The sequence below is a fragment of the Echiichthys vipera genome (genome assembly GCF_963691815.1).
Source record: "Echiichthys vipera genome assembly, chromosome: 7".
Classification (NCBI taxonomy): Eukaryota; Metazoa; Chordata; class Actinopteri; order Perciformes; family Trachinidae; genus Echiichthys; species Echiichthys vipera.
Window position 1 is genome coordinate 1334828 of NC_139832.1, and position 27979 is coordinate 1362806.

The following is a 27979-nucleotide window of genomic DNA, read 5'->3' on the forward strand; positions in this document are numbered from 1 at the left end:
TAATAAAATACACACAGAGAAAAGGCACTCACACGAGTCTAACAGAGTCTAACAGAGTGAATGAGTTAAGAAACATCTGAACGTACATGTAAAAACCTTTTCACACACTCACATCTACAGAGAGACGTCCTGCACACAGTCTGCGTTTACTCAAGAACTCTTCTTACGCTCAGTTTGGAGGCTTTTTACTTCATATCAGAGGGAGACGTCGTCGTTTTAATTCACTTTTATCGGCAAATTGTGCAGAATTCACTCAAAACGAATGTGAATCGCAGCGATGTTCCACGACCTGCTTCACAGGGAAGTGACAGAGTGAGCGAGACGTGACACACGCGACTCCATGAGTGCACGACTTTCTTATTTGCGTCTTATATTAAACGGTTTTACGACAAACTGTGATTTTTTGGGACTTGGGATAAGGTCCCATGGTGGTCCAACAGAGGGGGACGGACTTCGCTTCTCTATCCGGTCTCTAAGGGCGCACTCCCACTGTGCCTCCGTCCCGTGCCCCAGCACCTCTCACGGCTAAAGTCTGGTTCCTTTGACCAGTGTGAGTGCAACCGTACCACGTCTAGGAGCGGCACGCTTGCCGTCCACGGCCCGTTTGGGAGAGGTGGGCTTTAGTAAAGCACGTTTGCACGTGTACGAGCACGAGCGTGCGCACGTGTACGAGCACGAGGCCTACGGCGGTTCTGAGGTCATTTCCTGTGCGCCTTGGGTTGGGACGTAGAAAAAAGAAGGAGGGACCATGCGCGGACATTTCAAACAATGGCGGTGAAAGGTTCACGTTGGTGTGATGCGGAGGTGGAGTGTTTACTGCAGATTTGGTCGATGAAAAGATTCAAAAACAGTCGACAAGACGCACAAAAACTCCGAGGTCTACGGAAAGATCTGGAAACAAAGCCACGCATCGCCATGACGTCATCAATGCGTGTGACGTGTTACGGCGTGATGACGTATAGGCAGCAAGAAGCATTCTCCGAGGCCCAGGTAGTGTGAGTACAAACGGGCCTGGAGGGGGGGACAAGGACCCTAAAGCACGGGGCACGGGACGGACGCACAGTGGGAGGGCGCTCTAACCTGTGACGGAGGAACAGTGGGAGTGCGCCCTGGACGTGTTCGGGACGTGGTGTGAAAAGGCCTTCAGACACGATGAAACAGCAGCGACATTCAGCAGAAAGTCAGAGTTCTGCCGCGTTGCAGAGAAAAAGGAACAAATGCGTCCAAAAAAGGGAGTAAAAGTCGTTTCCAACAGCGCGACACTGCTGGCATTAGGGTCGTTGTGACTTAGTAGAAAAGAGAGGGAGATAAAAAGTGCGAGCAGCCCCGGAGCAGAAGAACAGGCGTCTTCCACTGGACCGCAGGGACACCAGAGTCTCGGGGGGGGGGGGGGGGGGGGGGGTCAGACGGGACGCTCCCAAACAGGAACAAGTGTCTGGACTTCAACGGGAAAACAACAACAACAAGAAGATCTTCAGGTGTTCGGACAGTTTTAAGAGTTGGCGGAGAAGCTGCTCCTGCCGGACGAGCGCTCCGTCCGTCCTGAAGGGTCGGCGACCTCGATGGGGTCGATCTGAGGGAAGACCACGAAACACAGCCGCTGGCCCACGTACGTCGCCCGCTCTGCAGGAGGAGGAGAGGAGAGCGACTTCAGTGTCCGACACAAGGGACAGAAACTCAGCGTTGTGACTGTTCAGTGTGCTGACTGTTCAGTGTGGTGACTGTTCAGTGTGGTGACTGTTCAGTGTGGTGACTGTTCAGTGTGGTGATGGCAGTGTTGTGACTGTTCAGTGTGGTGACTGTTCAGTGTTGTGACTGTTCAGTGTGGTGATGGCAGTGTTGTGACTGTTCAGTGTTGTGATGGCAGTGTGGTGACGGCAGTGTTGTGACTGTTCAGTGTTGTGACTGTTCAGTGTGCTGATGGCAGTGTTGTGACTGTTCAGTGTGGTGATGGCAGTGTTGTGACCGTTCAGTGTGGTGACTGTTCAGTGTGGTGACTGTTCAGTGTGGTGACTGTTCAGTGTGCTGACTGTTCAGTGTTGTCACTGTTCAGTGTGGTGATGGCAGTGTTGTGACCGTTCAGTGTGGTGATGGCAGTGTTGTGACTGTTCAGTGTGGTGATGGCAGTGTTGTGACTGTTCAGTGTGGTGATGGCAGTGTTGTGACTGTTCAGTGTGGTGATGGCAGTGTTGTGACTGTTCAGTGTGGTGATGGCAGTGTTGTGACTGTTCAGTGTGGTGACGGCAGTGTTGTGACTGTTCAGTGTGGTGATGGCAGTGTTGTGACTGTTCAGTGTGGTGATGGCAGTGTTGTGACTGTTCAGTGTGGTGACTGTTCAGTGTGCTGACTGTTCAGTGTTGTGACTGTTCAGTGTGGTGACGGCAGTGTTGTGACTGTTCAGTGTCGTGACTGTTCAGTGTGGTGATGGCAGTGTTGTGACTGTTCAGTGTGGTGACGGCAGTGTTGTGACTGTTCAGTGTTGTGACTGTTCAGTGTGGTGACGGCAGTGTTGTGACTGTTCAGTCAAGATTTGCTGTTTTCTTAAAGTGTAAAATCATCCAAGGGTCTTTTTCGGCACTTAAACGCATCAAATAATCCATCGAGACAGTTTTTTTGTTTATGATTGGAGAAATCCAGGAGAGTCGCTAACAGCCGGGCGTGGCTAACAGTGGTTAGCTCGGGGCAGTACGGTGAAGGCATTCAAAGGTCTTTTTTAACCACTAATGCTGCTGAAAATAACAGCAAACCTCTGCAGCAGCATGAGAAGAGTCCCTACACACACAACAAAGCACCAATGGGCTCCTTCCACTGTAATGGACTTTACTATGAGAGGAGCTGGTACAGGGGCCAGTAGGTAAGTCTTTAAAACACTCTTTAATAAACTCTGGCTTCACTAACTACGCTGTTGCTGCTTTGTTGTGTGTGTAGGGACTCTTCTCATGTGTGTGTGTGTGTGTGTGTGTGTGTGTGTGTGTGTGTAGGGACTCTTCTCATGCTGCTGCAGAGGTTTACTGTTATTTTCAGCAGCATTAGTGGTTAAAAAAGACCTTTGAATGCCTTCACCGTGCTGCCCCGAGCTAACCACTGTTAGCCACGTCCGGCTGTTAGCGACTGTCTCAATGCCAAAAAAGACCATTGGATGATTTTGTGCAGGAACTAAACTTTGAACGGGAGAATTTAAGCTTTTTCTTTGTTAAAGATCAAAACAAACTTTGTATTTTTGTATTTTTGGACGATCGCTCCGATGAAACTATTCCAGGACGTCACTTTGAGCTCTGGGAAATCACTTTATGGTCTTTTATTGACAAATAAAACTAAAATAGTCGTTAGTTGCGTCACTATTTAACATCTAATAGGATTCTAATTGTTCCTGCATGAATGTGTTCATCTCTGTCATGTTGCAGCTGGTAAAGGTAGTTATCAGTTGACTTGATTTGCATTAATTAGTCACTAAAGCGCCAAATTAACCTCTGAGATGTCGAAGAGTTCGGGTTTTCATCAGACTCACCAATGAAGTTATAGATGCACTTTGGTTTTTCTTTCCAGTGGACGCCCAGGAAGTAGACGGGGACGCCGGTGAGCATGATGACTAAGCCGACGCCACAAACCACCGGCTCGGAGTAAAGGCTGAAGCCCAGCAGCAGCACCCAGAACATCAGGTAACACACGGGAACCAACAGGTTCACCTGGAGAAAGCAACGTTTACGTCAACACTCATGGATTCTGCTGGTTTTTCCTTATTTCTGGTAACGAGGTGACGTGGGACACGAGCTGGTACCTTGATGGGTCGGTACAGGTTGGGCTTCTTCCAGCGGTAGTAAAGCAGGCCGGCGATGGTGACGCCGTACGACAGATAGTTGATGAAGGAGACGTAGTTGATCAGGTTGTGCGTCTCTCCGATGCAAAGGATCACAATGGTGGCAGCGCACTGAAAAACACAGCAAGGCACGACGGACATTAAAGGGAGACCTTCAGCGATGTGACGGGAAAGGATCTGAACTACACACTTTTATAAAACACATGACCCAAAGAACCAGGTCCAGGTCAGGACCCAAAGAACCAGGTCCAGGTCAGGACCCAAAGAACCAAGTCCAGGTCAGGACCCAAAGAACCAGGTCCAGGTCAGGACCCAAAGAACCAGGTCCAGGTCAGGACCCAAAGAACCAGGTCCAGGTCCAAGCGTGTGAAATGTGTTTCCTCAGGAGGGGGTCTGGAGTCTCCCTTAGAGAGAGGGGGAGAAGTTCAGCATCCGTGAGGAACTCGGAGTAGAGCCGCTGCTCCTTTGTGTTGAAAGGAGCCAGTTGAGGTGGTTCAGGATCATCTGGTAAGGATGAACCCTGGGTAAGGATGACGTAGAGGCAGCAAGAAGCATTCTCCGAGGCCCAGGTAGTGTGAGTACAAACGGGCCTGGAGGGGGGGACAAGGACCCTAAAGCACGGGGCAAGGGACGGAGGCACAGTGGGAGGGCGCCCTTTATTGACGTGTGCAACATGAAGATATCGGTGCCACATAAAAGAAGACGATCTTAGGGTGTTTACGTGATACGTGTCTGACATTTGTGTGAAATTGTCATAATTAAGGAAGGAAATCTTCAGTTATGGACAAAAAGAGGTGTTTGTGAGGTCACCGTGACCTTTGACCTGGATCCATCTGAGTGTACCCAGCACTTCTGTCGGACTGAGTACAACCAGAGAGCAGCTGAGAGGAAACCATCCCTTGACCACTGGCGCCATCTGCTGTAACCCTCCAATATCGCAGCTCCCCTCACATTGTGCATGTGTCATAAAGCTCAGAGACGTGTCTCAGCCTCTCTTAATAAGTCTTGGTTTGTTGTTGTTTCATCCAAAGTGATTAAAGTTTCTCCGTGCAGCTTTCAGAAAACTCTTGTTATCAGCGACCCCAGTGGCCATGAGTGAACTGCCAACATCCTGTTGCTCGCACTCCATAGCCGCAAGCGAGTACCGACCAAAACGATGAGAATAAACATATCTGACCGGCATCATGTTGGTATAAGGCTGTAAAATGTAAAACAATACTATTTACAATAATGCTAGGCTAATGTTTTGCGTTCACTCATCAGCCAACGCCACGAACTAACAGACGGCATATTCATGCAGCTGAGACACAGCCAGCTTAGGTTTCCCTGAACTAACATTAGCAAGCAGGCTAACATTAGCCAGCTAGCTGTAACTTAGCTAGGCCGCATGGATCTGGTGTCGGTTGCTTCGTAACATTAGCTAATAAAGTCATTTACAAATGGCGAGCCAGCCAGGAGTCTGGACGAATCAGCTGACATTATTCACTCAAGACAGGCTTTTGTTACATCAGCTAGCTAGCATTCTGCATTAGCAAGCACGCTAACATTCGCCAGCTAGCTGTAGCTTAGCTACCCTGCTTTGGATCTGGTGTAGGTAATTTATAAACGGCCAGCAACGAACAGCACAATATATTTCACATGTCAGTGTTTAGGTTTTTCATCAGCACTGGGGGAAAGGGGTTTCGTTGTAGCAGAGAGTCCACACATGCCGTGCCTCCGCTACACACACAGTGGAAGACAGCCCACAGACCCTCAGCCGGCCTAAACCCCGCACCGGGGGTCTGATCCCGGACCACCCAGAGTCCAACTCCCAGTTCTCCGCCGTTACAGGACTGCCGCCGATGTTGGGTCGATCTCCAGGCTGCCGGAAGAACAGCATGTTTGGACTCTGGTGTCTGGGGCCACCAGGGGGTGTCTAGGGTCACCAGGGGGCATCTGAGGCCACCAGGGGGCGTCTGGGGCCACCATGGGGCGTCTGAGGCCACCAGGGGGTGTCTGAGGCCACCAGGGGGCGTCTGAGGCCACCAGGGGGTGTCTGAGGCCACCAGGAACTAGCATCACTGTTGGCTTTATACAAGTTCCTTTGGAGTTTCAATGAAAATCCGTCCTGAGTCCATAGAAGTCGGTCCTCAGATGTTATAGACCACCCAGAAAGTTTGTGAAGGTTTCAATTTTTAGGTTGCATCATCTAACACAGGGAGGACAAAGCGATCCAGTAAAGGGTCGCTGGGGCTGCAGGTTTTCATTCCAACCAACAAGAACACACCTGATACAACAAATCAACTGTGTGAAGACAATGCATGACTCAAGTCAGGAGGGTTCTTGCTTGGTTGGTGAATGAAAACCTGCAGCCACAGCGGAGCTTTACTGGATCACTTTGACACCCCTGATCTAACAGAAGCAGGAGAACAGAGAATGTGAGGTTGTACGTACGCAGACCAGCAGAGCAGGGATGGGGGTGCAGTTCTTGTAATGGATCATGGCGAGCAGGCTGGGCAGGTGACCCTCTCTGGCTCCAGAGAAACACAACCTGCGGGCAGAAACACCAGACGGCCCGTCAGCAGCCGTATTAACACAGTGACGGAGCGTGAAGGTGCAGCAGATCTCACCTGGAGGAGGTGAACAGGTAGCCGTTGATTCCTCCAAAGGTGGACAGAGCCACGGAGATCGGCATGACGACGGAGAACATTCCCAGCAACTTCTCTCCAAATGTCTGAGCAGCAGAACGACAGACGACAGAGTCACGGATGTGGACAGACCTGACAAACACCACGACATGATCTATGTTCTTCTCTCGTGTGTCACATCTGGTCTGAAACACGGATCTCTAGAGTCTACGTTAAAGCTGCAACACTTTAGCCACAATGGTGGTGAGGGGGGGGGGCAAAGTCTACGTCAGGGGTCGGTAACCTTGGGAACACTTTAGCAACAAGAGGTATTTGGGGAAATGATGTAGCTCTTTCTCGTCCGCATGTCTAATGAGCTCTTTCTCAGCCACTGGTTGGTGCACTGCCTGTTGTTTACGGTGGTTTGACTCTTTCCCTGTGAAGCTTCATGAAGCATTTTCTTTATTTTATGAAGTCACAAGATGGAGCTCTTAAATTAAAGAAACCAGGCTCAAGGTGATTCTTTGTGCTTTCAACCCTTCGTTGAACAGTGTCATCTAGTGGGCTCAGAAAAGAAAGAAAACACTTCATAAAGTTTAATGAAGCTTTGTTCGGACATCACTACGTTTTCCATCCTTCTACATTCACGAAGACCCGCCCGACTCCGCCTCTGATTGGCGATCTAAACTAAACCCTATGATTTCCAGAGCATTTATTATTCCTGCAGCAGGAAGCGAAGGCCTCTGTCTCTCCAATCATCACATCATATGCTGACGACACTGTCCTGTTAGTTGGCGTCCAGTATAAATTTCACTTTCAACTGCAGATGAAACTATCAAAACAGCTTTACAAGCTCAAAAACGTGACAAAATGCACATATTTCAAATAACTTATAGAGCGTTAAGAAATATTTTGTTTTGTTTTTATTCTAATTCAGGATCGAGCATTTTAATGTTGTAGTTCGTCAACGTGGAGCCAATTTTACTTTGTATACAGTAGATTAGCAGTATAATACTGCATTATATCATGTAAGCATTTCATGTTTTAACATGTAAAAAAAAAGAAATGTAGTGAAGTGAAAAGTACAATATTTATCAGGAAATGTAGAGTGGAGTAGAAGTATAAAGTAGCATAAAATGAAAACACTCAAGCTGAGCTTTTTGCAGCACTTGATTAAATGTTCTTCATCACTGCACAACTGGTTGTTTGTAATGTTCCTGACTTAAAAGCCTAAGGACGCACTTAGGGCGCACTCACACTGTCCTTCCGCACCGGGCCAAAACAGGTTTTTCGGGTCGAGCCTAGTTCCTTTGACCAGTGTGTGAGTGCAACCGTTCCGCACAAGCACGAGCACGAGCATGAGGCCTACGGCGGTTCTGAGGTCATTTCCTGTGCGCCTGTTGGGACGTAGAAAAAAGAAGGAGGGACCATGCGCGGACATTTCAAACAATGGCGGTGAAAGGTTCACGTTGGTGTGATGCGGAGGTGGAGTGTTTACTGCAGATTTGGTCGATGAAAAGATTGAAAAACAGTCGACAAGACGCACAAAAACTCAGCGACGTACCAATAGAAGAGGAAGCGGCGCATTGTCTACCTTTGGAGTTGTCGGAGTTGTTCAGAAGTGACACCGAGGAAGAAGAGTTCAGTGGATTCAGTGATTAGCAGTGACAGAGTGTTTGGTAAACGTAGAGCATGTTCTATATTTTATAGTTCTGTGAATTACTCTTACCGTGATATGTTACGTTAACACACCAGGCACGTTCTCAGGTCGTTGTTTATGCGTAATATAACGTGCACTAAGGGCGCACTCACACTGTCCTTCCACACCGGGCCAAAACAGGTTTTTCAGGTCAAGCCTAGTGCGTTTGAGCAGTGTGAGTGCAACCGCTCTGCGCATAACTGCGGCCAGCTGGCCGTCCACGGCCCGTTTGGGAGAGGTGGGCTTTAGTAAAGCACCTTTGCACGTGTACGAGCACGAGCGTGCGCACGTGTACGAGCACGAGGCCTACGGCGGTTCTGAGGTCATTTCCTGTGCGCCTGTTGGGACGTAGAAAAAAGAAGGAGGGACCATGCGCGGACATTTCAAACAATGGCGGTGAAAGGTTCACGTTGGTGTGATGCGGAGGTGGAGTGTTTACTGCAGATTTGGTCGATGAAAAGATTCAAAAACAGTCGACAAGACGCACAAAAACTCCGAGGTCTACGGAAAGATCTGGAAACAAAGCCACGCATCGCCATGACGTCATCAATGCGTGTGACGTGTTACGGCGTGATGACGTATAGGCAGCAAGAAGCATTCTCCGAGGCCCAGGTAGTGTGAGTACAAACGGGCCTGGAGGGGGGACAAGGACCCTAAAGCACGGGGCGCGGTGCGGAAGGACAGTGTGAGTGCGCCCTAAAAGATGAAGCAGACAGTACTTGTGACTGTTGCCTCGGATCATCATTGAGCCACGTTACTCACTACAGCTACGGCATTGGATGACAGCAGCTCCTCGGGCGACATGGAGGAGAAGTAGGCGATGTTGGTGAGCGTGTACACAAAGGTCACCAATGGTATGGAGATGTAGATGGCACGAGGTAGATTCCTGACAGAGGCCACACACCATGCACAGATGATACAGTCACAACCAGAAAATAAAAAGCAATCAAACATGCGTTAATGGGTTCACACAGTCATAAAAGGTTGTGAGTGGAACAGACCGACCGATACAAGTCTCTACAATAACTGACGTGTTAGGCTCATGGTTATGGACTTTTACAAGTAGAACAGAAACGTTTGGTCTAAATATCACAAAGTAAACTGAGTAAACTGAGTACATGGACGAACAGATGAGTCAAACTAGTCCTTTAAGATTTGATTTACACTTAAACTTCAGCTGAAAAAAAACAAAATGTCGCTGCAGAGCAAAGAAACGAGCGGAGATGGAAGCTGAACATTTGCAGCGTTGCAGCACTGGAAGATGTCCAGAAGGTGATGAAGCGTAAATATATTCACCGTCTGGGTTCAACCACTTCCTCCGTGACGTAGTTGAGGAAGTTCCAGCCGCTAAAGGCGAAGGAGGCCTGCAGGAAGGCCAGAGCGATCTGACCCACCGTGGGCGTCCTGTCCATGGAGAAGGCCACCTGAGGAGTCAGCGCCTCGTAGTTCCCTGGAAGATAAATCAGACATTCGAGTGATTTCTTTTAGTTTTTCTTACTTTGGGGAGCAGATAAGTTTCAGGCCACAGGCTGAGGATGTTACCATTGCAAATCTGGACCAGGCCGACCACAATGATGAGGCCCAGAGCCATCAGCTTCCCCACCGTGAAGACGTCCTGGATCCTGGTGGCCATACGAACGCTTGAGCAGTTCACCCAGGTCAGCAGCACTGAGCAGATAACATGGATCACAGTCAGACCAGGAGTTAATAGGAACTGATTAAAGGTCCTGTGGGTAGCGTTCAGGGAACCCTTGTTATTAGCGACACTAACGGTGGTTATCTGCAGTCAGCATCTTGTTGCTACACCCATGTGCTCGTACACTTCATAGCTGCGAATGTGTAACAACGCAGAGCGGCATCATGTCGGTATCATGCCGTCAAAATGAATTACAGTCATATTTACAATAGCACCAACTTCCTGTATGCAAATCCCTCCATCAGCCAACACCATGCCAGCTTAGGTTCTAGTGAGCTAACATTAGCAAGAAGCTGACATTAGCCAGCTAGCTGTAACTTAGCTACGCTGCATGAATCTGCCGTCAGTTGCTTCGTAATGGTAGCTGATAAAGTAATTTAGAAACGGCGAGCCAGCCAGGAGTCTGGTTGAATCAGCTGACGTTATCCACTCAAGACAGGATGTTGCTATGTTAGCTAGCTAGCAGTTAATCTGCATTAGCAATGAGCTAACAGTAGCTAACATGAACATCTATCAGTGTGTCAGTGTTCCCCTGGGGTCTTGTTGTAGCAGCACAACACAGAGTCCACATATGCTGTGCCTCCGCTACACACACTCTCCCAGCACCGGGGGTCTGATCCCGGACCGCTACAGGATGGCGGCCGATGTTAGGTGCGTCACGTTAGCGGACTCCATTTAGCATCACTAGGTACGTTTCCATTAGAGTCGAATACTTGGAATGAGGCGTGTCTATCTCGCCGAAACGCCCCCAGTTTGCATGTGAGTCGCTTGAGGGGCCGTTTTTCTCCCCTGAGTGAAGCCCGGCTGCTGATTGGATGCAGCTCTCAGCGGGATGTGACGTGTGGTTGAACAGACGCCACAACAACACGGTGAAGTAGAGACGACACTTTTATCCGGTGGTGAAGAAGAAAACAGCACAGAAAATGATCTGTGCACGGGCAAATGAGTGCTGCAGCGGCCGGGTTGGATTCTGACCTGTGGTCCTTTGCTGCATGCTCTCTCTCTCTCTCTCTCTCTCTCTCTCTGTCTCTCTTATTCACACACACACACACACACACACACACACACACACGCACACACCTTATTGCAAGTGGGATGATAGCATGTATGTCAACACAGCAACTCAAATTTAAAGTGTTTTCCTTACATGTTACTTGTACATAAGTAAATTAGGGCCACCTCAAATCAAACTGCAACTCTCGGCAGGGCTGTTGCACCTGTTTTTATTAGCAAACTAACCCCCCCCCCCCCCCCCCCCCCCACACACACACACACACACACACATTTTCCAAAGGTAAACCCGTGTGCCCACCCCTCGCAGTGCACCAGCACCTCAGCCCCATGACGCTGCATGAAAAGGCATTGGTCAAATTGAACGGGCATTCACCCAATCACAGACCGGTGTCCGCGACCCGGCCGCCGGCCCGGGAAGTTTGAAGTCAAAGAGACTTTGGTTGTGTTCCTGTCGGAGCTTCTGTCACTCACACTCACTGACCGGTGAGTGAACGCAGAGGACGCCGGCTCTACGCCCCCTCAAGTCAACAACACCATCACCATGTCAGCGTCCACATCTCACCCTGATGGAAACGCACCTACTGCTGGCTGTAGGCGAGCTGAGGAGAGGCGAGGGGCTCATCTTTTCCATTATGCATGAATCCATGTTCTCGAGACGCGGTCAACTCTAACATCAACATCCTGAGGGGCTGTTTTCGCCTCACGGAAGCTCCTTTAAATGTATCAGCACCAGTAGAGTCACGACATCGGTGCACCGGTGCTGGTGCTCTTGCCGGCGGTGGGGGGCAGCAGCCAGTTGCCATGGGAGGCAGGAATGTGGGAAAAGGGGTGAGTGAGGGAGGGCATGATTGTTTCACCTCGTCCATCATTGTCACCAGCTTTGCCCCCGCTCTCTCTCATGGTGGCCTTGCTCTCCAACACAAAGACGAGCTGTCAGCGCCACAAAACAAACCACTTCCGTTGCAGAGGAGCAAAGAAAACATGGCGAGCACACAAACACACAAACACAAACACACACACACACACACACACTCGCCCCTCACTCCACCTCCACCACCACCACCACCCTGAGGCGGCCGGGCAGAGCTCACGTTTCAGCGTCCAGCTCCAAGTCTGATGGCGTCAGAGGCGAGGAATCACACGCTGGAGTCCCCGGCGTTTCACCTCGCAGACAGGACGTTATTTACTCACTGCTGAGACAAAGAGGCTGTGTGGATGAATGGCGCTCAGAGCAGGTAGTCTCAGGGAAGACGACAAGCAATTGACCCTTCGCCAAGTCCCGCCTCCCTTGGTTACTCGGTTACTTACGTTGGTTGCTAAGCGTGTCAATATGGGTTTAATGACATGTGTATTTGAGAGCTACATTCACAATATAACATGTGAATGAAGATGGCGTTTAAATCACGGCCCCAATGCAAACGTAAGCACTCCACGTCTTAACCATAGCTACGAGATGGACGTCCACCGTGACGGCGCCCACTGGTTTGTGGACTGAAACCAGGAAACCAAATTACAAGAAGCTCAAACTAAAGCTGCACGTTGCACTCTATCATGTTCTTATTGAACCCATGTGACCCGCGTGTGTACGATAGTCTGGGTTGGCGATCTCTAGACACTGGTCGACCTTTGCTTTTAATAAACTTGTGACACGAGCACCAAAACTGCTGTACGTCAGAGTACATTCCCATTCTGCACAACATGGTTATCGAACAAGAAGGGAGGTTCATTGTAACCTGACAATCGCCAGATGCTTCTATTGCTTCCGCCTCGACTCCGCCTCGCTCCACTCAACCATCTGGCGTCGCTCCGTAGCTGAGGGATTTCAGGGTCTGCAAAAAATGGTCGAGCCAATCAGGAGCGCCCGGCGGGGGTTTATGTATGTGACGTAGCGGAGAAACGACTGTTGTGATTCAGACAACAATGGCGGCTCGTATCAAGGAAGCAGGCGTCAACAGCGAATCTTTCTTCTTTAAGGGCGCCCTCACACTGTGCCTCCGTCCCGTGCCCCAGGACGTTCCACGGGTAAAGTCTGGTTTAACCAGTGTGAGTGCAACCGTACCACGTCTAGGAGCGGCACGCTTGCCGTCCACGGCCCGTTTGGGAGAGGTGGGCTTTTGTAAAGCACGTTTGCACGTTTACGAGCACGAGCGTGCGCACGTGTACGAGCACGAGGCCTACGGCGGTTCTGAGGTCATTTCCTGTGCGCCTGTTGGGACGTAGAAAAAAGAAGGAGGGACCATGCGCGGACATTTCAAACAATGGCGGTGAAAGGTTCACGTTGGTGTGATGCGGAGGTGGAAGTGTTTACTGCAGATTTGGTCGATGAAAAGATTCAAAAACAGTCGACAAGACGCACAAAAACTCCGAGGTCTACGGAAAGATCTGGAAACAAAGCCACGCATCGCCATGACGTCATCAATGCGTGTGACGTGTTACGGCGTGATGACGTATAGGCAGCAAGAAGCATTCTCCGAGGCCCAGGTAGTGTGAGTACAAACGGGCCTGGAGGGGGGGACAAGGACCCTAAAGCACGGGGCACGGGACGGAGGCACAGTGGGAGGGCGCCATAAAAGAACCAGTGAACGGCTCTGAAGGCTTTTGTTGGTGGGAACCATGTCGGCTTTTCCCTGCGTCGCTCTCGTCAGCGTCACAGGTCGGTTTCCATGTGAGCGGTTGAAGTAGCACGTCAATAAAGATGGCAGACAGGTGGTTCGTCCAATCATATGCAAGGATTTTTGATAAGGCCCAGCCTCCTGAAACCACTTTCCTCTGGAGCGAGTGAAGCGAGGACGAACTGCTCTGGAGAGAGTCGGGTCAGGTTGATCCAGAGAGCAGTTCTGTGCAGAGCTGTTGTTTCCTGAGACTCCCATGAAAGTAACAAAGGTCGGTTTAAAATGCTGTGTCTCTTAGTATTTAATGGATTACAGGGCGCCTGGAGGCTGAAGTCCTCGATGCAGCGGCTCGGGTTTGATTCCCCCCTGTGGCCCTTTGCTCCCGCAAAGCTGTCACCTTCAAATAAAGTCATGAAAAGGCCCAAAAACATATGTTTTCACATATTTAGGGCGCCCTCCCACTGTGCATTCGTCCCGTGCCCCGTGCTTTAGGGTCCTTGTCCCCCCCTCCAGGCCCGTTTGTACTCACACTACCTGGGCCTCGGAGAATGCTTCTTGCTGCCTATACGTCATCACGCCGTAACACGTCACACGCATTGATGACGTCATGGCGATGCGTGGCTTTGTTTCCAGATCTTTCCGTAGACCTCGGAGTTTTTGTGCGTCTTGTCGACTGTTTTTGAATCTTTTCATCGACCAAATCTGCAGTAAACACTCCACCTCCGCATCACACCAACGTGAACCTTTCACCGCCATTGTTTGAAATGTCCGCGCATGGTCCCTCCTTCTTTTTTCTACGTCCCAACAGGCGCACAGGAAATGACCTCAGAACCACCGTAGGCCTCGTGCTCGTACACGTGCGCACGCTCGTGCTCGTACACGTGCAAACGTGCTTTACTAATGCCCACCTCTCCCAAACGGGCCGTCTGGGGCCCGCTGTCGGCTGTTATGCGCGGAACGGGTGCACTCACACTGCTTAAAGGTTCTAGGCTTTAGCTGAAAAAACGGTTTTGGCCAGGTACAGAACGACAGTGTGAGTGCGCCCTTAGTCTATAAAGAGGAGGACAGTTTGAATGGAGCTGTGGTTTGACCCTTTTTCTTGCAGTGGTTTGATGTGTACGGGTACTTGAAGCGCACGGTTGCGGTCACTTCAGACGGTTAATGCTTATTAATGTGATTTATTTTGATTTTTAATATGTATTTACTTCCTTTGTGTGCGTATTAATCTAGTTCATTTAAGGTTCTGAAGTACAGAATGAGATCTGAGTGTAGAGAAATGCTTTTTTCCCGTGGTTTGTTTGTTAATTATTCGGGAGCAGCTGATGTTTGATCTCCTTGCGTCACGTTTAAATGCATCTTTCTTAATGTTTGCGTGTGTGTCGGACCCCGGGAAGAGAAGCCGATGATGCCGCGGGTGCTAACGGGGATCCTGCTAAGGAAAAGACAAAGAGTTGCTGTTGGGAACATCATTTTTAGGAGAGCAGGCAGACTGGTCACCCCGAGGTCGTTGCGAGGGCGAGGGCGTTGCTCCACCGTTGTTGGAGGCGTGAATGGAAACACGTCCGACATGCTAACGCGCCCGGAGCCTAACTCCTCATCCCCTCTGCTTTCAAGCCTTTAAAGCGCTGTCAGACTTGCAGATTCATATGTACAACGTTCACTTGAAAGCTTGACAGGCCTCCCGTGCCTAGTTACGGTTGCTAACGTAGAATTGGACGCCGGCCATACAAGGGAGGGGCTTAGTGAAGGGTCACTTAGGCGGACTGACAGGTCGACACAGACGAATGCGACACTGAGATGCTGCGTGAACGCTGTCCTGTCACTTCCAGCACCGACGGTCCTGAAAAGTCCTCGTGCAGCATTTCTATTTTTATTCTTTTGCTTTTTTTTTTTAATACAATCAATTTTTGATGGGAACGTTTAAATTTTTGAGGAGTTTGAAGAAGCTCTCTGCTGCTTTCACATCCCCCCAAACTCAGCAGGATGCTCTCGTTCAATCCTCCAGGGAGGTTTCGTCTCTCAGCAGGATCAACGAGGAAACTCCTGGTCTGAAAGTAAACGTTTATTAGCCACTTTTTAACCACTAATGCTGCTGAAACTAACAGCAAACCTCTGCAGCAGCATGAGAAGAGTCCCTACACACACAACAAAGCAGCAATGGGCTCCTTCCTTTGGGATTGACTTTGGTAATCCACTTGAATGGACTTTACTATGAGAGGAGCTGGTACAGGGGCCAGTAGGTAAGTCTTTAAGGGCGCCCTCCCACTGTGCGTGCGTCCCGTGCCCCGTGCTTTAGGGTCCTTGTCCCCCCCTCCAGGCCTGTTTCATCTCATCTCATCTCATCTTCAGCCTCTGATCCTGGATCAGGTCTCAGGGGCAGCAGCTCCAGCAGGAGACCCCAAACTTCCCTTTCCCGGGCCACATTAACCAGCTCTAACTGGGGGATCCTGAGGCGTTCCCAGGCCAGTGTGGAGATCTAATCTCTCCACCTGGTCCTGGGTCTTCCCCGAGGCCTCCTCCCAGCTGGACGTGCCTGGAACACCTCCCTAGGGAGGCGCCCAGGGTTCATCCAGACCAGATGATCCTGAACCACCTCAACTGGCTCCTTTCAACGCAAAGGAGCAGCGGCTCTACTCCGAGTTCCTCACGGATGCTGAACTTCTCCCCCTCTCTCTAAGGGAGACTCCAGACCCCCTCCTGAGGAAACACAGTTCACACGCTTGGACCTGGACCTGGTTCTTTGGGTCCTGACCCAGCTTTCATGACCACAGGTGAGGGTAGGAACCAGGACTGAGCGGTAGATCCAGAGCTTTGTCTTCCTCAGCTCTCTGTTCATCACAACGGTGCGGTAGAGCGACTGCAGCTCTGCCCCCGCTGCTCCGATTCTCCGGCCAAACTCACGCTCCATCGTCCCCTCACTCGTGAACCAGATCCCGAGGTCCTTGATACTTCATTTATTAAAAATCTCTAAATATTGACATGCAAAGTGGGTTTTTTTTGCCATCTGTTCAAACCCGACTGCACATTGAAAGTAAACGTTGAGTTCTTGTTGGATCGTCGACCGGCGTCTCTCCGTGGTCATTAACCGTTCTGTAACCCATTCACCCAAACAGTGATGGTCCGATCAGCCGAGCGACTCCAACCAGACACAGCCGGCCCGTCGGATTTTGGATTTCCCCGTGAGCTAAAAACAGCTCCTGCACTTCCACTCCTGCACTCCTCCATCCTCAGGGGATTTTTTTTTTTACTACAGCCATAAAAAAAGGTTTTAAAAAGCCTTCAGCCAGAAGTGACATAAGAGCGGTTTCACACGTGACCACTTAAGGAATGGAGCTGTAGTTTATTGATGAGCTGCTGGATGATGATCGGCATCAGAGAGGAATCATCAGCATCCGCCAGCAGCAACAGAGCGACCGCAAGACAACATGTCCTCCCTCATGAATGATGCACGCGGACTGCAGCAGTGGAGCCGCGTCTCCTCTCAGTGTGCTCCCGACATTCGCTTCTTTACTTACAATAAGAAAATGTCGTATTTCCGCATTTAAATGTTCACAAATGAGCTCAGTTCAGTTGTGTTTTCACATTATCCCACATGTTTCCAACAATGTCAGACCACAGAAATGTGTCATTTTGATCATTTAACGCTTTTTAATAATTTCACACATAAGTCGCTCCAAAGTAAAAGTCGCACCCCCGCGGCCGAACTATGGAAAAAACTGCGACTTATAATCCGAAAAATACGGTAGATTAAAAGTACAAAAGTATCAAAATAGACTTAAAGTACAAAAAGTACTTTTTTATGCAGCATGTTGCAGCTGCTTGGTCGTTTGATCTCTAATTAAACATCATAATGTATTAGTTGATTATATTTTGTATTTATAATCAAAGCAGGTACAGGTAGCAAATGAATGCGGCGGAGTAAAGAGTACAATATTTACCTCTAACGTAGTGAAATACAAGTATAAAGCAGCAATAAATGGAAATACTCAAGTTGATGAAGAAGCATCTTACGGAGACAGGTGGCCGACAGCATCCGTGTGGCCATGTATGGAGGAACACAGTCTGGGAAGACGGGCTGCAGGACGTAGCTGGAGAACGTGAGGGCGATGACGGCCAGCGTGGTCGGGTACATGATGAGGACGGCGCTCCACAGCAGCAGGAACCTGAATGAGAGAGAGGAACTCTTTAGATTGCAAACATGGAAACACTTGTATTCAACATGACCTACGACCAATCACAGCAACTAAACATGACCTACGACCAATCACAGCAACTAAACATGACCTACAACCAATCACAGCAACTAAACATGACCTACAACCAATCACAGCAACTAAACATGACCTACGACCAATCACAGCAACTAAACATGACCAACAACCAATCACAGCAACTAAACATGACCTACAACCAATCACAGCAACTAAACATGACCTACAACAACTTGAATACAACTTTAAACTAAAATTGAATGAAAAATGATCAGTTTTTTTGTATTTTTAAAAGAAAATTCATGATAAATTCAATTCATTATTATGGTTTAATGCCTTAAATGACATCACAATAAGCAAAAACAACCTATTTCTACTGAAAAGGGTTTAAAACTCCTCACTCACCCCATCAGGCCTCCGAAGATCTCGGTGACGTAGGAGTAGTCTCCTCCAGATTTGGGGATGGTGACGCCCAGTTCGGCGTAGCAGAGCGAGCCGAGGGCGGCGATGCAGCCTCCCAGCACCCAAACCACCAACGCCAAACCCACTGAGCCCGAGTGCTCCAGGACCCCCTTTGGAGAGATGAAGATCCCGGAGCCGATGATGTTCCCTGAGGAAGAAGAGGAGGAAGAAGGTCACAGACGCTGACAGATTTAACCTTCTCTGTTGATCATTCACAGAAAAATCTAAAGATTCTGCTGCAAAACAACGAACGCCGGTACAACTGAAACACGGGACGAATGAAACACAGAGAAATCTGACACAGGTCAAATTTCGTCACTACGTTCAGCGCGTAGACTGACCGTCACCGATGATGATCATGTAATGGCGTCATACCGTTCAGAAGTTAACCCCGCAAACCGGTTTATGAATGAGAAAGTAAAATCTTATGTGCTGTGTTTTTCATTTTATACCATAATAATATGAATATACAACACATGGATTTATACTTCAATCAAAGCAACAAAAACGTGACCTACAACCAATCACAGCAACTAAACATGACCTACAACCAATCACAGCAACTAAAACATGACCTACGACCAATCACAGCAACTAAACATGACCTACAACCAATCACAGCAACTAAACATGACCTACAACCAATCACAGCAACTAAACATGACCTACGACCAATCACAGCAACTAAACATGACCTACAACCAATCACAGCAACTAAACATGACCAACAACCAATCACAGCAACTAAACATGACCTACGACCAATCACAGCAACTAAACATGACCAACAACCAATCACAGCAACTAAACATGACCTACGACCAATCACAGCAACTAAACATGACCTACGACCAATCACAGCAACAAAACATGACCTACGACCAATCACAGCAACTAAACATGACCAACAACCAATCACAGCAACTAAACATGACCTACAACCAATCACAGCAACCAAACATGACCTACGACCAATCACAGCAACTAAACATGACCAACAACCAATCACAGCAACTAAACATGACCTACAACCAATCACAGCAACCAAACATGACCTACGACCAATCACAGCAACAAAACATGACCTACGACCAATCACAGCGACCAAACATGACCTACGACCAATCACAGCAACAAAACATGACCTACGACCAATCACAGCAACTAAACATGAACAACAACCAATCACAGCAACTAAACATGACCTACGACCAATCACAGCAACTAAACATGACCTACAACCAATCACAGCAACTAAACATGACCTACGACCAATCACAGCAACTAAACATGACCAACAACCAATCACAGCAACTAAACATGACCTACGACCAATCACAGCAACTAAACATGACCTACGACCAATCACAGCAACTAAACATGACCAACAACCAATCACAGCAACTAAACATGACCAACAACCAATCACAGCAACTAAACATGACCTACGACCAATCACAGCAACTAAACATGACCAACAACCAATCACAGCAACTAAACATGACCTACGACCAATCACAGCAACTAAACATGACCTACGACCAATCACAGCAACTAAACATGACCAACAACCAATCACAGCAACTAAACATGACCAACAACCAATCACAGCAACTAAACATGACCAACAACCAATCACAGCAACTAAACATGACCTACGACCAATCACATCAACTAAACATGACCTACAACCAATCACAGCAACTAAACATGACCTACAACCAATCACAGCAACTAAACATGACCTACAACCAATCACAGCAACTAAACATGACCTACAACCAATCACAGCAACTAAACATGACCTACAACCAATCACAGCAACTAAACATGACCTACGACCAATCACAGCAACTAAACATGACCTACGACCAATCACAGCAACTAGAACATGACCTACAACCAATCACAGCAACTAAACATGACCAACAACCAATCACAGCAACTAAACATGACCTACGACCAATCACAGCAACTAGAACATGACCTACAACCAATCACAGCAACTAAACACGACCTACGACCAATCACAGCAACTAAACATGACCAACAACCAATCACAGCAACTAAAACATGACCTACGACCAATCACAGCAACTAAACATGACCTACGACCAATCACAGCAACTAGAACATGACCTACAACCAATCACAGCAACTAAAACATGACCTACGACCAATCACAGCAACTAAACATGACCTACGACCAATCACAGCAACTAAACATGACCTACAACCAATCACAGCAACTAAACATGACCTACGACCAATCACAGCAACTAAACATGACCAACAACCAATCACAGCAACTAAACATGACCTACGACCAATCACAGCAACTAAACATGACCTACAACCAATCACAGCAACTAAACATGACCTACAACCAATCACAGCAACTAAACATGACCAACAACCAATCACAGCAACTAAACATGACCTACAACCAATCACAGCAACTAAACATGACCTACGACCAATCACATCAACTAAACATGACCTACAACCAATCACAGCAACTAAACATGACCTACAACCAATCACAGCAACTAAACATGACCTACAACCAATCACAGCAACTAAACATGACCTACAACCAATCACAGCAACTAAACATGACCTACAACCAATCACAGCAACTAAACATGACCTACGACCAATCACAGCAACTAGAACATGACCTACAACCAATCACAGCAACTAAACATGACCAACAACCAATCACAGCAACTAAACATGACCTACGACCAATCACAGCAACTAGAACATGACCTACAACCAATCACAGCAACTAAACACGACCTACGACCAATCACAGCAACTAAACATGACCAACAACCAATCACAGCAACTAAAACATGACCTACGACCAATCACAGCAACTAAACATGACCTACGACCAATCACAGCAACTAGAACATGACCTACAACCAATCACAGCAACTAAAACATGACCTACGACCAATCACAGCAACTAAACATGACCTACGACCAATCACAGCAACTAAACATGACCTACAACCAATCACAGCAACTAAACATGACCTACGACCAATCACAGCAACTAAACATGACCTACGACCAATCACAGCAACTAAACATGACCTACGACCAATCACAGCAACTAAACATGACCTACGACCAATCACAGCAACTAAACATGACCTACGACCAATCACAGCAACTAAACATGACCTACGACCAATCACAGCAACTTAACATGACCTACGACCAATCACAGCAACTAAACATGACCTACGACCAATCACAGCAACTAAACATGACCTACAACCAATCACAGCAACTAAACATGACCAACAACCAATCACAGCAACTAAACATGACCTACGACCAATCACAGCAACTAAACATGACCTACAACCAATCACAGCAACTAAACATGACCAACAACCAATCACAGCAACTAAACATGACCAACAACCAATCACAGCAACTAAACATGACCTACGACCAATCACAGCAACTAAAACATGACCTACAACCAATCACAGCAACTAAACATGACCTAAAACCAATCACAGCAACTAAACATGACCTACAACCAATCACAGGAACTAAACATGACCTACGACCAATCACAGCAACTAAACATGACCTACGACCAATCACAGCAACTAAACATGACCTACGACCAATCACAGCAACTAAACATGACCAACAACCAATCACAGCAACTAAACATGACCTACGACCAATCACAGCAACTAAACATGACCTACAACCAATCACAGCAACTAAAACATGACCTACGACCAATCACAGCAACTAAACATGACCTACAACCAATCACAGCAACTAAACATGACCTACAACCAATCACAGCAACTAAACATGACCTACAACCAATCAGAGCAACTAAACATGACCTACAACCAATCACAGCAACTAAACATGACCTACGACCAATCACAGCAACTAAACATGACCTACGACCAATCACAGCAACTAAACATGACCAACAACCAATCACAGCAACTAAACATGACCTACGACCAATCACAGCAACTAAACATGACCTACAACCAATCAGAGCAACCAAACATGACCTACAACCAATCACAGCAACTAAACATGACCAACGACCAATCACAGCAACTAAACATGACCAACAACCAATCACAGCAACTAAACATGACCTACGACCAATCACAGCAACCAAACATGACCTACGACCAATCACAGCAACTAAACATGACCTACGACCAATCACAGCAACTAAAACATGACCTACGACCAATCACAGCAACTAAACATGACCTACGACCAATCACAGCAACTAAACATGACCTACAACCAATCACAGCAACTAAACATGACCAACAACCAATCACAGCAACTAAAACATGACCTACGACCAATCACAGCAACTAAACATGACCTACGACCAATCACAGCAACTAAACGTGACCTACAACCAATCACAGCAACTAAACATGACCTACAACCAATCACAGCAACTAAACATGACCTACAACCAATCACAGCAACTAAAACATGACCTACAACCAATCACAGCAACTAAACATGACCTACGACCAATCACAGCAACTAAACATGACCTACAACCAATCACAGCAACTAAACATGACCTACAACCAATCACAGCAACTAAACATGACCTACAACCAATCACAGCAACTAAAACATGACCTACGACCAATCACAGCAACTAAACATGACCTACGACCAATCACAGCAACTAAACGTGACCTACAACCAATCACAGCAACTAAACATGACCTACAACCAATCACAGCAACTAAACATGACCTACGACCAATCACAGCAACTAAACATGACCTACAACCAATCACAGCAACTAAACATGACCTACAACCAATCACAGCAACTAAACATGACCAACAACCAATCACAGCAACTAAACATGACCTACGACCATTCACAGCAACTAAACATGACCAACAACCAATCACAGCAACTAAACATGACCTACAACCAATCACAGCAACTAAACATGACCTACAACCAATCACAGCAACTAAAACATGACCTACAACCAATCACAGCAACTAAACATGACCTACGACCAATCACAGCAACTAAACATGACCTACAACCAATCACAGCAACTAAACATGACCTACAACCAATCACAGCAACTAAACATGACCTACAACCAATCACAGCAACTAAACATGACCAACAACCAATCACAGCAACTAAACATGACCAACAACCAATCACAGCAACTAAACATGACCAACGACCAATCACAGCAACTAAACATGACCTACGACCAATCACAGCAACTAAACATGACCAACAACCAATCACAGCAACTAAACATGACCTACAACCAATCACAGCAACTAAACATGACCAACGACCAATCACAGCAACTAAACATGACCTACGACCAATCACAGCAACTAAACATGACCTACAACCAATCACAGCAACTAAACATGACCTACAACCAATCACAGCAACTAAACATGACCTACAACCAATCACAGCAACTAAACATGACCTACAACCAATCACAGCAACTAAACATGACCTACAACCAATCACAGCAACTAAACATGACCTACAACCAATCACAGCAACTAAACATGACCTACAACCAATCACAGCAACTAAACATGACCTACAACCAATCACAGCAACTAAACATGACCTACAACCAATCACAGCAACTAAAACATGACCAACAACCAATCACAGCAACTAAACATGACCTACAACCAATCACAGCAACTAAACATGACCTACAACCAATCACAGCAACTAAACATGACCAACAACCAATCACAGCAACTAAACGTGACCTACGACCAATCACAGCAACTAAACATGACCAACAACCAATCACAGCAACTAAACATGACCTACAACCAATCACAGCAACTAAACATGACCAACAACCAATCACAGCAACTAAAACATGACCTACGACCAATCACAGCAACTAAACATGACCTACAACCAATCACAGCAACTAAACATGACCAACAACCAATCACAGCAACTAAACATGACCTACAACCAATCACAGCAACTAAACGTGACCTACGACCAATCACAGCAACTAAACATGACCTACGACCAATCACAGCAACTAAACATGACCTACGACCAATCACAGCAACTAAACATGACCTACAACCAATCACAGCAACTAAACATGACCTACGACCAATCACAGCAACCATGTTGGGTTTAAAATAAGGTGTTTGGATCCACACTTCAGCAGGACGTTCATTCCTCTCTTTATTCTGAAGCTTTTTACGTTCACAGCCTCATTTATGCATAAAAACATGAAGGAAAAATGTTTTTTTAAGGCGAATTTATTGAGAAATAAAAATAAATCTGTGTAAAAACCTTTGACTTTGAACGTTGAACCTGGTTTTATCAAAAGTTCACATTTCTATTCTGAAAATGATGAAAATGAGCTCATATTTCATTAGTTAGTGCCTCATTTGCATATTTAAAGAAACTATCTCAATGTCTGTGATCATCGGGAAGTTTCATGGTGGTATTTAGTAGTTTCACTCGCTAACGAGCTGAAATCTGCTCATTCAATGCAAACATTTCCACAGGTGGGAAACACACACACACACACACACACACACACACACACACACACACACACACTTCACCAGATCACCTCCTACATTTCTGCTGCAGCACCTTAAAAACCCAAAGAGTCTCCTCTGAGTTTCCACAGAGGGCGTTAAGAGACAAAGCGCTCTGCAGCAGAGTTAGAGGAGGAGGTAAAGGCCGTCACTCAGGCCCGGGACCCCCCCCCGCCCCCCCCCCCCCCCCGTCCCCCCACGGGCCCCCCCACCCGCCCGCCCGCCCGCGGCCTCAGTATGCAGTGTAGAGTACCAGCACATCCGACACATTCAGACGACAGCGCGGCCAGTAGCACGGCAGGAGGCAGCCAAGTGGCACAGACGGCCGTTACATAAGCACATAAATTATCCAGAGGGAGCTGCAGAGGTGAAGAGAGCGGCCCCTGCTGCACGGGGGCCCCTGCTCCAGGGAAGGTCCTGCTGCACGGGGGCCCCTGCTCCAGGGAGGGTCCTGCTGCACGGGGGCCCCTGCTCCAGGGAGGGTCCTGCTGCAAGGGGGCCCCTGCTCCAGGGAGGCTCCTGCTCCACTGAGGCTCCTGCTCAAGGGAGGCTCCTGCTCCTGTTCTAGGGAGGGTCCTGCTCCACGGAGGCCCCTGCTCCTGCTGCACTGAGGCTCCTGCTGCACTGAGGTCCCTGCTCCTGCTGCACTGAGGCCCCTGCTCCTGCTGCACTGAGGCCCCTGCTCCTGCTGCACTGAGGCTCCTGCTGCACTGAGGCCCCTGCTCCTGCTGCACTGAGGCCCCTGCTGCACTGAGGCTCCTGCTCCTGCTGCACTGAGGCCCCTGCTCCTGCTGCACTGAGGCTCCTGCTGCACTGAGGCCCCTGCTCCTGCTGCACTGAGGCCCCTGCTGCACTGAGGCTCCTGCTCCTGCTGCACTGAGGCCCCTGCTCCTGCTGCACTGAGGCTCCTGCTGCACTGAGGCCCCTGCTCCTGCTGCACTGAGGCCCCTGCTGCACTGAGGCTCCTGCTCCTGCTGCACTGAGGCTCCTGCTCCTGCTGCACTGAGGCTCCTGCTCCACTGAGGCCCCTGCTCCACTGAGGCCCCTGCCGCTGCAGAGAGGGGGCTGCAATGCTAAAGTGCACTTCTGACTTTCTTTCTTAAATATTACGACTTTTTTCTCGACCCCAGCCGAGTCACCTGTGGACTGAACTACTGCCGACCCAAAAGTGTCACGTGGTTCAGTTCTTTTGTACATCCACGGGATGAAAAACAAAAAAGTTCGACTCACTTTCCTCGCTGTGGCGCCCGTGGAGCAGGCGAGCTGGCTACTTCCTGTTCAGCGCTGCGGCTAACTTGAATGTGGTTCAATGATTGAATCGCACTTCTCTTCTAGACTTCCCAAATGTTATCGGACCGGATGGATTTAATGTTGATATTGTCGTATCCATCGCTCGCTCCCGATATTCACGCCACTGTTTGTGTCCGGTGCCCGACACTGCCCCCTACGGTTTCAGGTGGTACTGCAGCGTTTGAGTTCAGCAGGAATGACCCCGAGCCCACTGGTGCTCCGCCCCCCATCCAGACAGACCGGGTCACAAGGTCACAGACCGGGTCACAAGGTCACAGGCAGGGTCCACACAGGCCAAGGTCTCTAAGGGCGCCCTCCCACTGTGCCTCCGTCCCGTGCCCCGTGCTTTAGGGTCCTTGTCCCCCCCTCCAGGCCCGTTTGTACTCACACTACCTGGGCCTCGGAGAATGCTTCTTGCTGCCTATACGTCATCACGCCGTAACACGTCACACGCATTGATGACGTCATGGCGATGCGTGGCTTTGTCTCCAGATCTTTCCGCAGACCTCGGAGTTTTTGTGCGTCTTGTCGACTGTTTTTGAATCTTTTCATCGACCAAATCTGCAGTAAACACTCCACCTCCGCATCACACCAACGTGAACCTTTCACCGCCATTGTTTTAAATGTCCGCGCATGGCCCCTCCTTCTTTTTTCTACGTCCCAACAGGCGCACAGGAAATGACCTCAGAACCGCCGTAGGCCTCGTGCTCGTACACGTGCGCACGCTCGTGCTCGTACATGTGGAAACGGCTCTGCTAAAGCCCACCTCTTTCAAACAGGCCGTGGACGGCCCCCTGGCCGCAGTTGAGCGCGGAGCGGGTGCACTCACACTGCTTAAAGGTTCTAGGCTTTAGCGGAAAAAACGGTTTTGGCCCCGGACAGAAAGACAGTGTGAGTGTGCCCTAAAACAGGGTCCACATAGGCCAAGGGCTTATTTCTCTGAATCTTTGACTTTATTTCTCTGAATCTTTGAATCTTTGACTTTATTTCTCTGAATCTTTGAGTCTTTTACTTTATTTCTCTGAATCTTTGAATCTTTGACTATATTTCTCCGAATCTTTGAATCTTTGACTTTATTCCTCTGAATCTTTGACTTTGTTTATCTGAATCTTTGAATCTTTGACTTTATTTCCCTGAATCTTTGACTTTATTTCTCTGAATCTTTGAATCTTTGACTTTATTCCTCTGAATCTTTGACTTTGTTTATCTGAATCTTTGAATCTTTGACTTTATTTCCCTGAATCTTTGACTTTATTTCTCTGAATCTTTGACTTTATTTCTCTGAATCTTTGAGTCTTTTACTTTATTTCTCTGAATCTTTGAATCTTTGACTATATTTCTCCGAATCTTTGAATCTTTGACTTTATTCCTCTGAATCTTTGACTTTGTTTATCTGAATCTTTGAATCTTTGACTTTATTTCTCTGAATCTTTGAATCTTTGACTTCATTCCTCTGGATCTAACCGGTGCTGGTCCGGTGCTGGTCCGGTGCTGGTCCGGTCTGGGGGGACCCGGAGGGTTAAGTTCTGCAGGACTAGGATGCCAGCTTGTTTGTTCCTCACCTATGATGATGGTGCAGGCGCTCAGCAGCCCGATCTCCTTCTTCAGAGTCACCCTGTCGGGGATTTTCTCCTCCTTCCTCTCCTCCTCCTTCCTCCTCCTCTTGGTGCCGTCCGTCCCGGTGCCGTGAGGCCGGGAGCAGATGCTGCCGCTGCCGTTCTGTCCATCCATGTCCGCCTGCCCGGGTCCGGTCCGGTCCGTCCAGTCCACTGTGTGCTCCCAGTCCCGGTGCTCCCGGTGTGCTCCCGTCCTCTCCTCTCTCCGTATTCATGCGGACTGAATGGGCTGCGCATGCGCAACAAGCTGCGGCTGCTCGGGGCAGAATGTTAAATACCCTGGACTCCCCGCGGTGCGTTCAGGGACCCCGGGCTGCGAGGAGACGCACTTTAAAT

At 48.2% G+C, this 27979-nt stretch overlaps 1 protein-coding gene across 1 annotated transcript; it reads right to left on the reverse strand.

The window, feature by feature from the left end:
• Positions 1-1492: 1492 nt before the first annotated feature.
• slc7a10b (solute carrier family 7 member 10b) lies at positions 1493-27758 on the reverse strand (the record flags this gene model as incomplete). The annotated part of the gene is made up of 11 exons (XM_083916502.1): positions 1493-1623; positions 3509-3686; positions 3779-3928; positions 6251-6347; positions 6427-6530; positions 8885-9008; positions 9419-9572; positions 9665-9790; positions 17456-17607; positions 18061-18265; positions 27590-27758. 11 exons carry the CDS (start codon positions 27756-27758, stop codon positions 1493-1495), a joined length of 1590 nt encoding a protein of 529 aa, XP_083772628.1.
• Between the last annotated feature and the right edge of the window lie 221 nt (positions 27759-27979).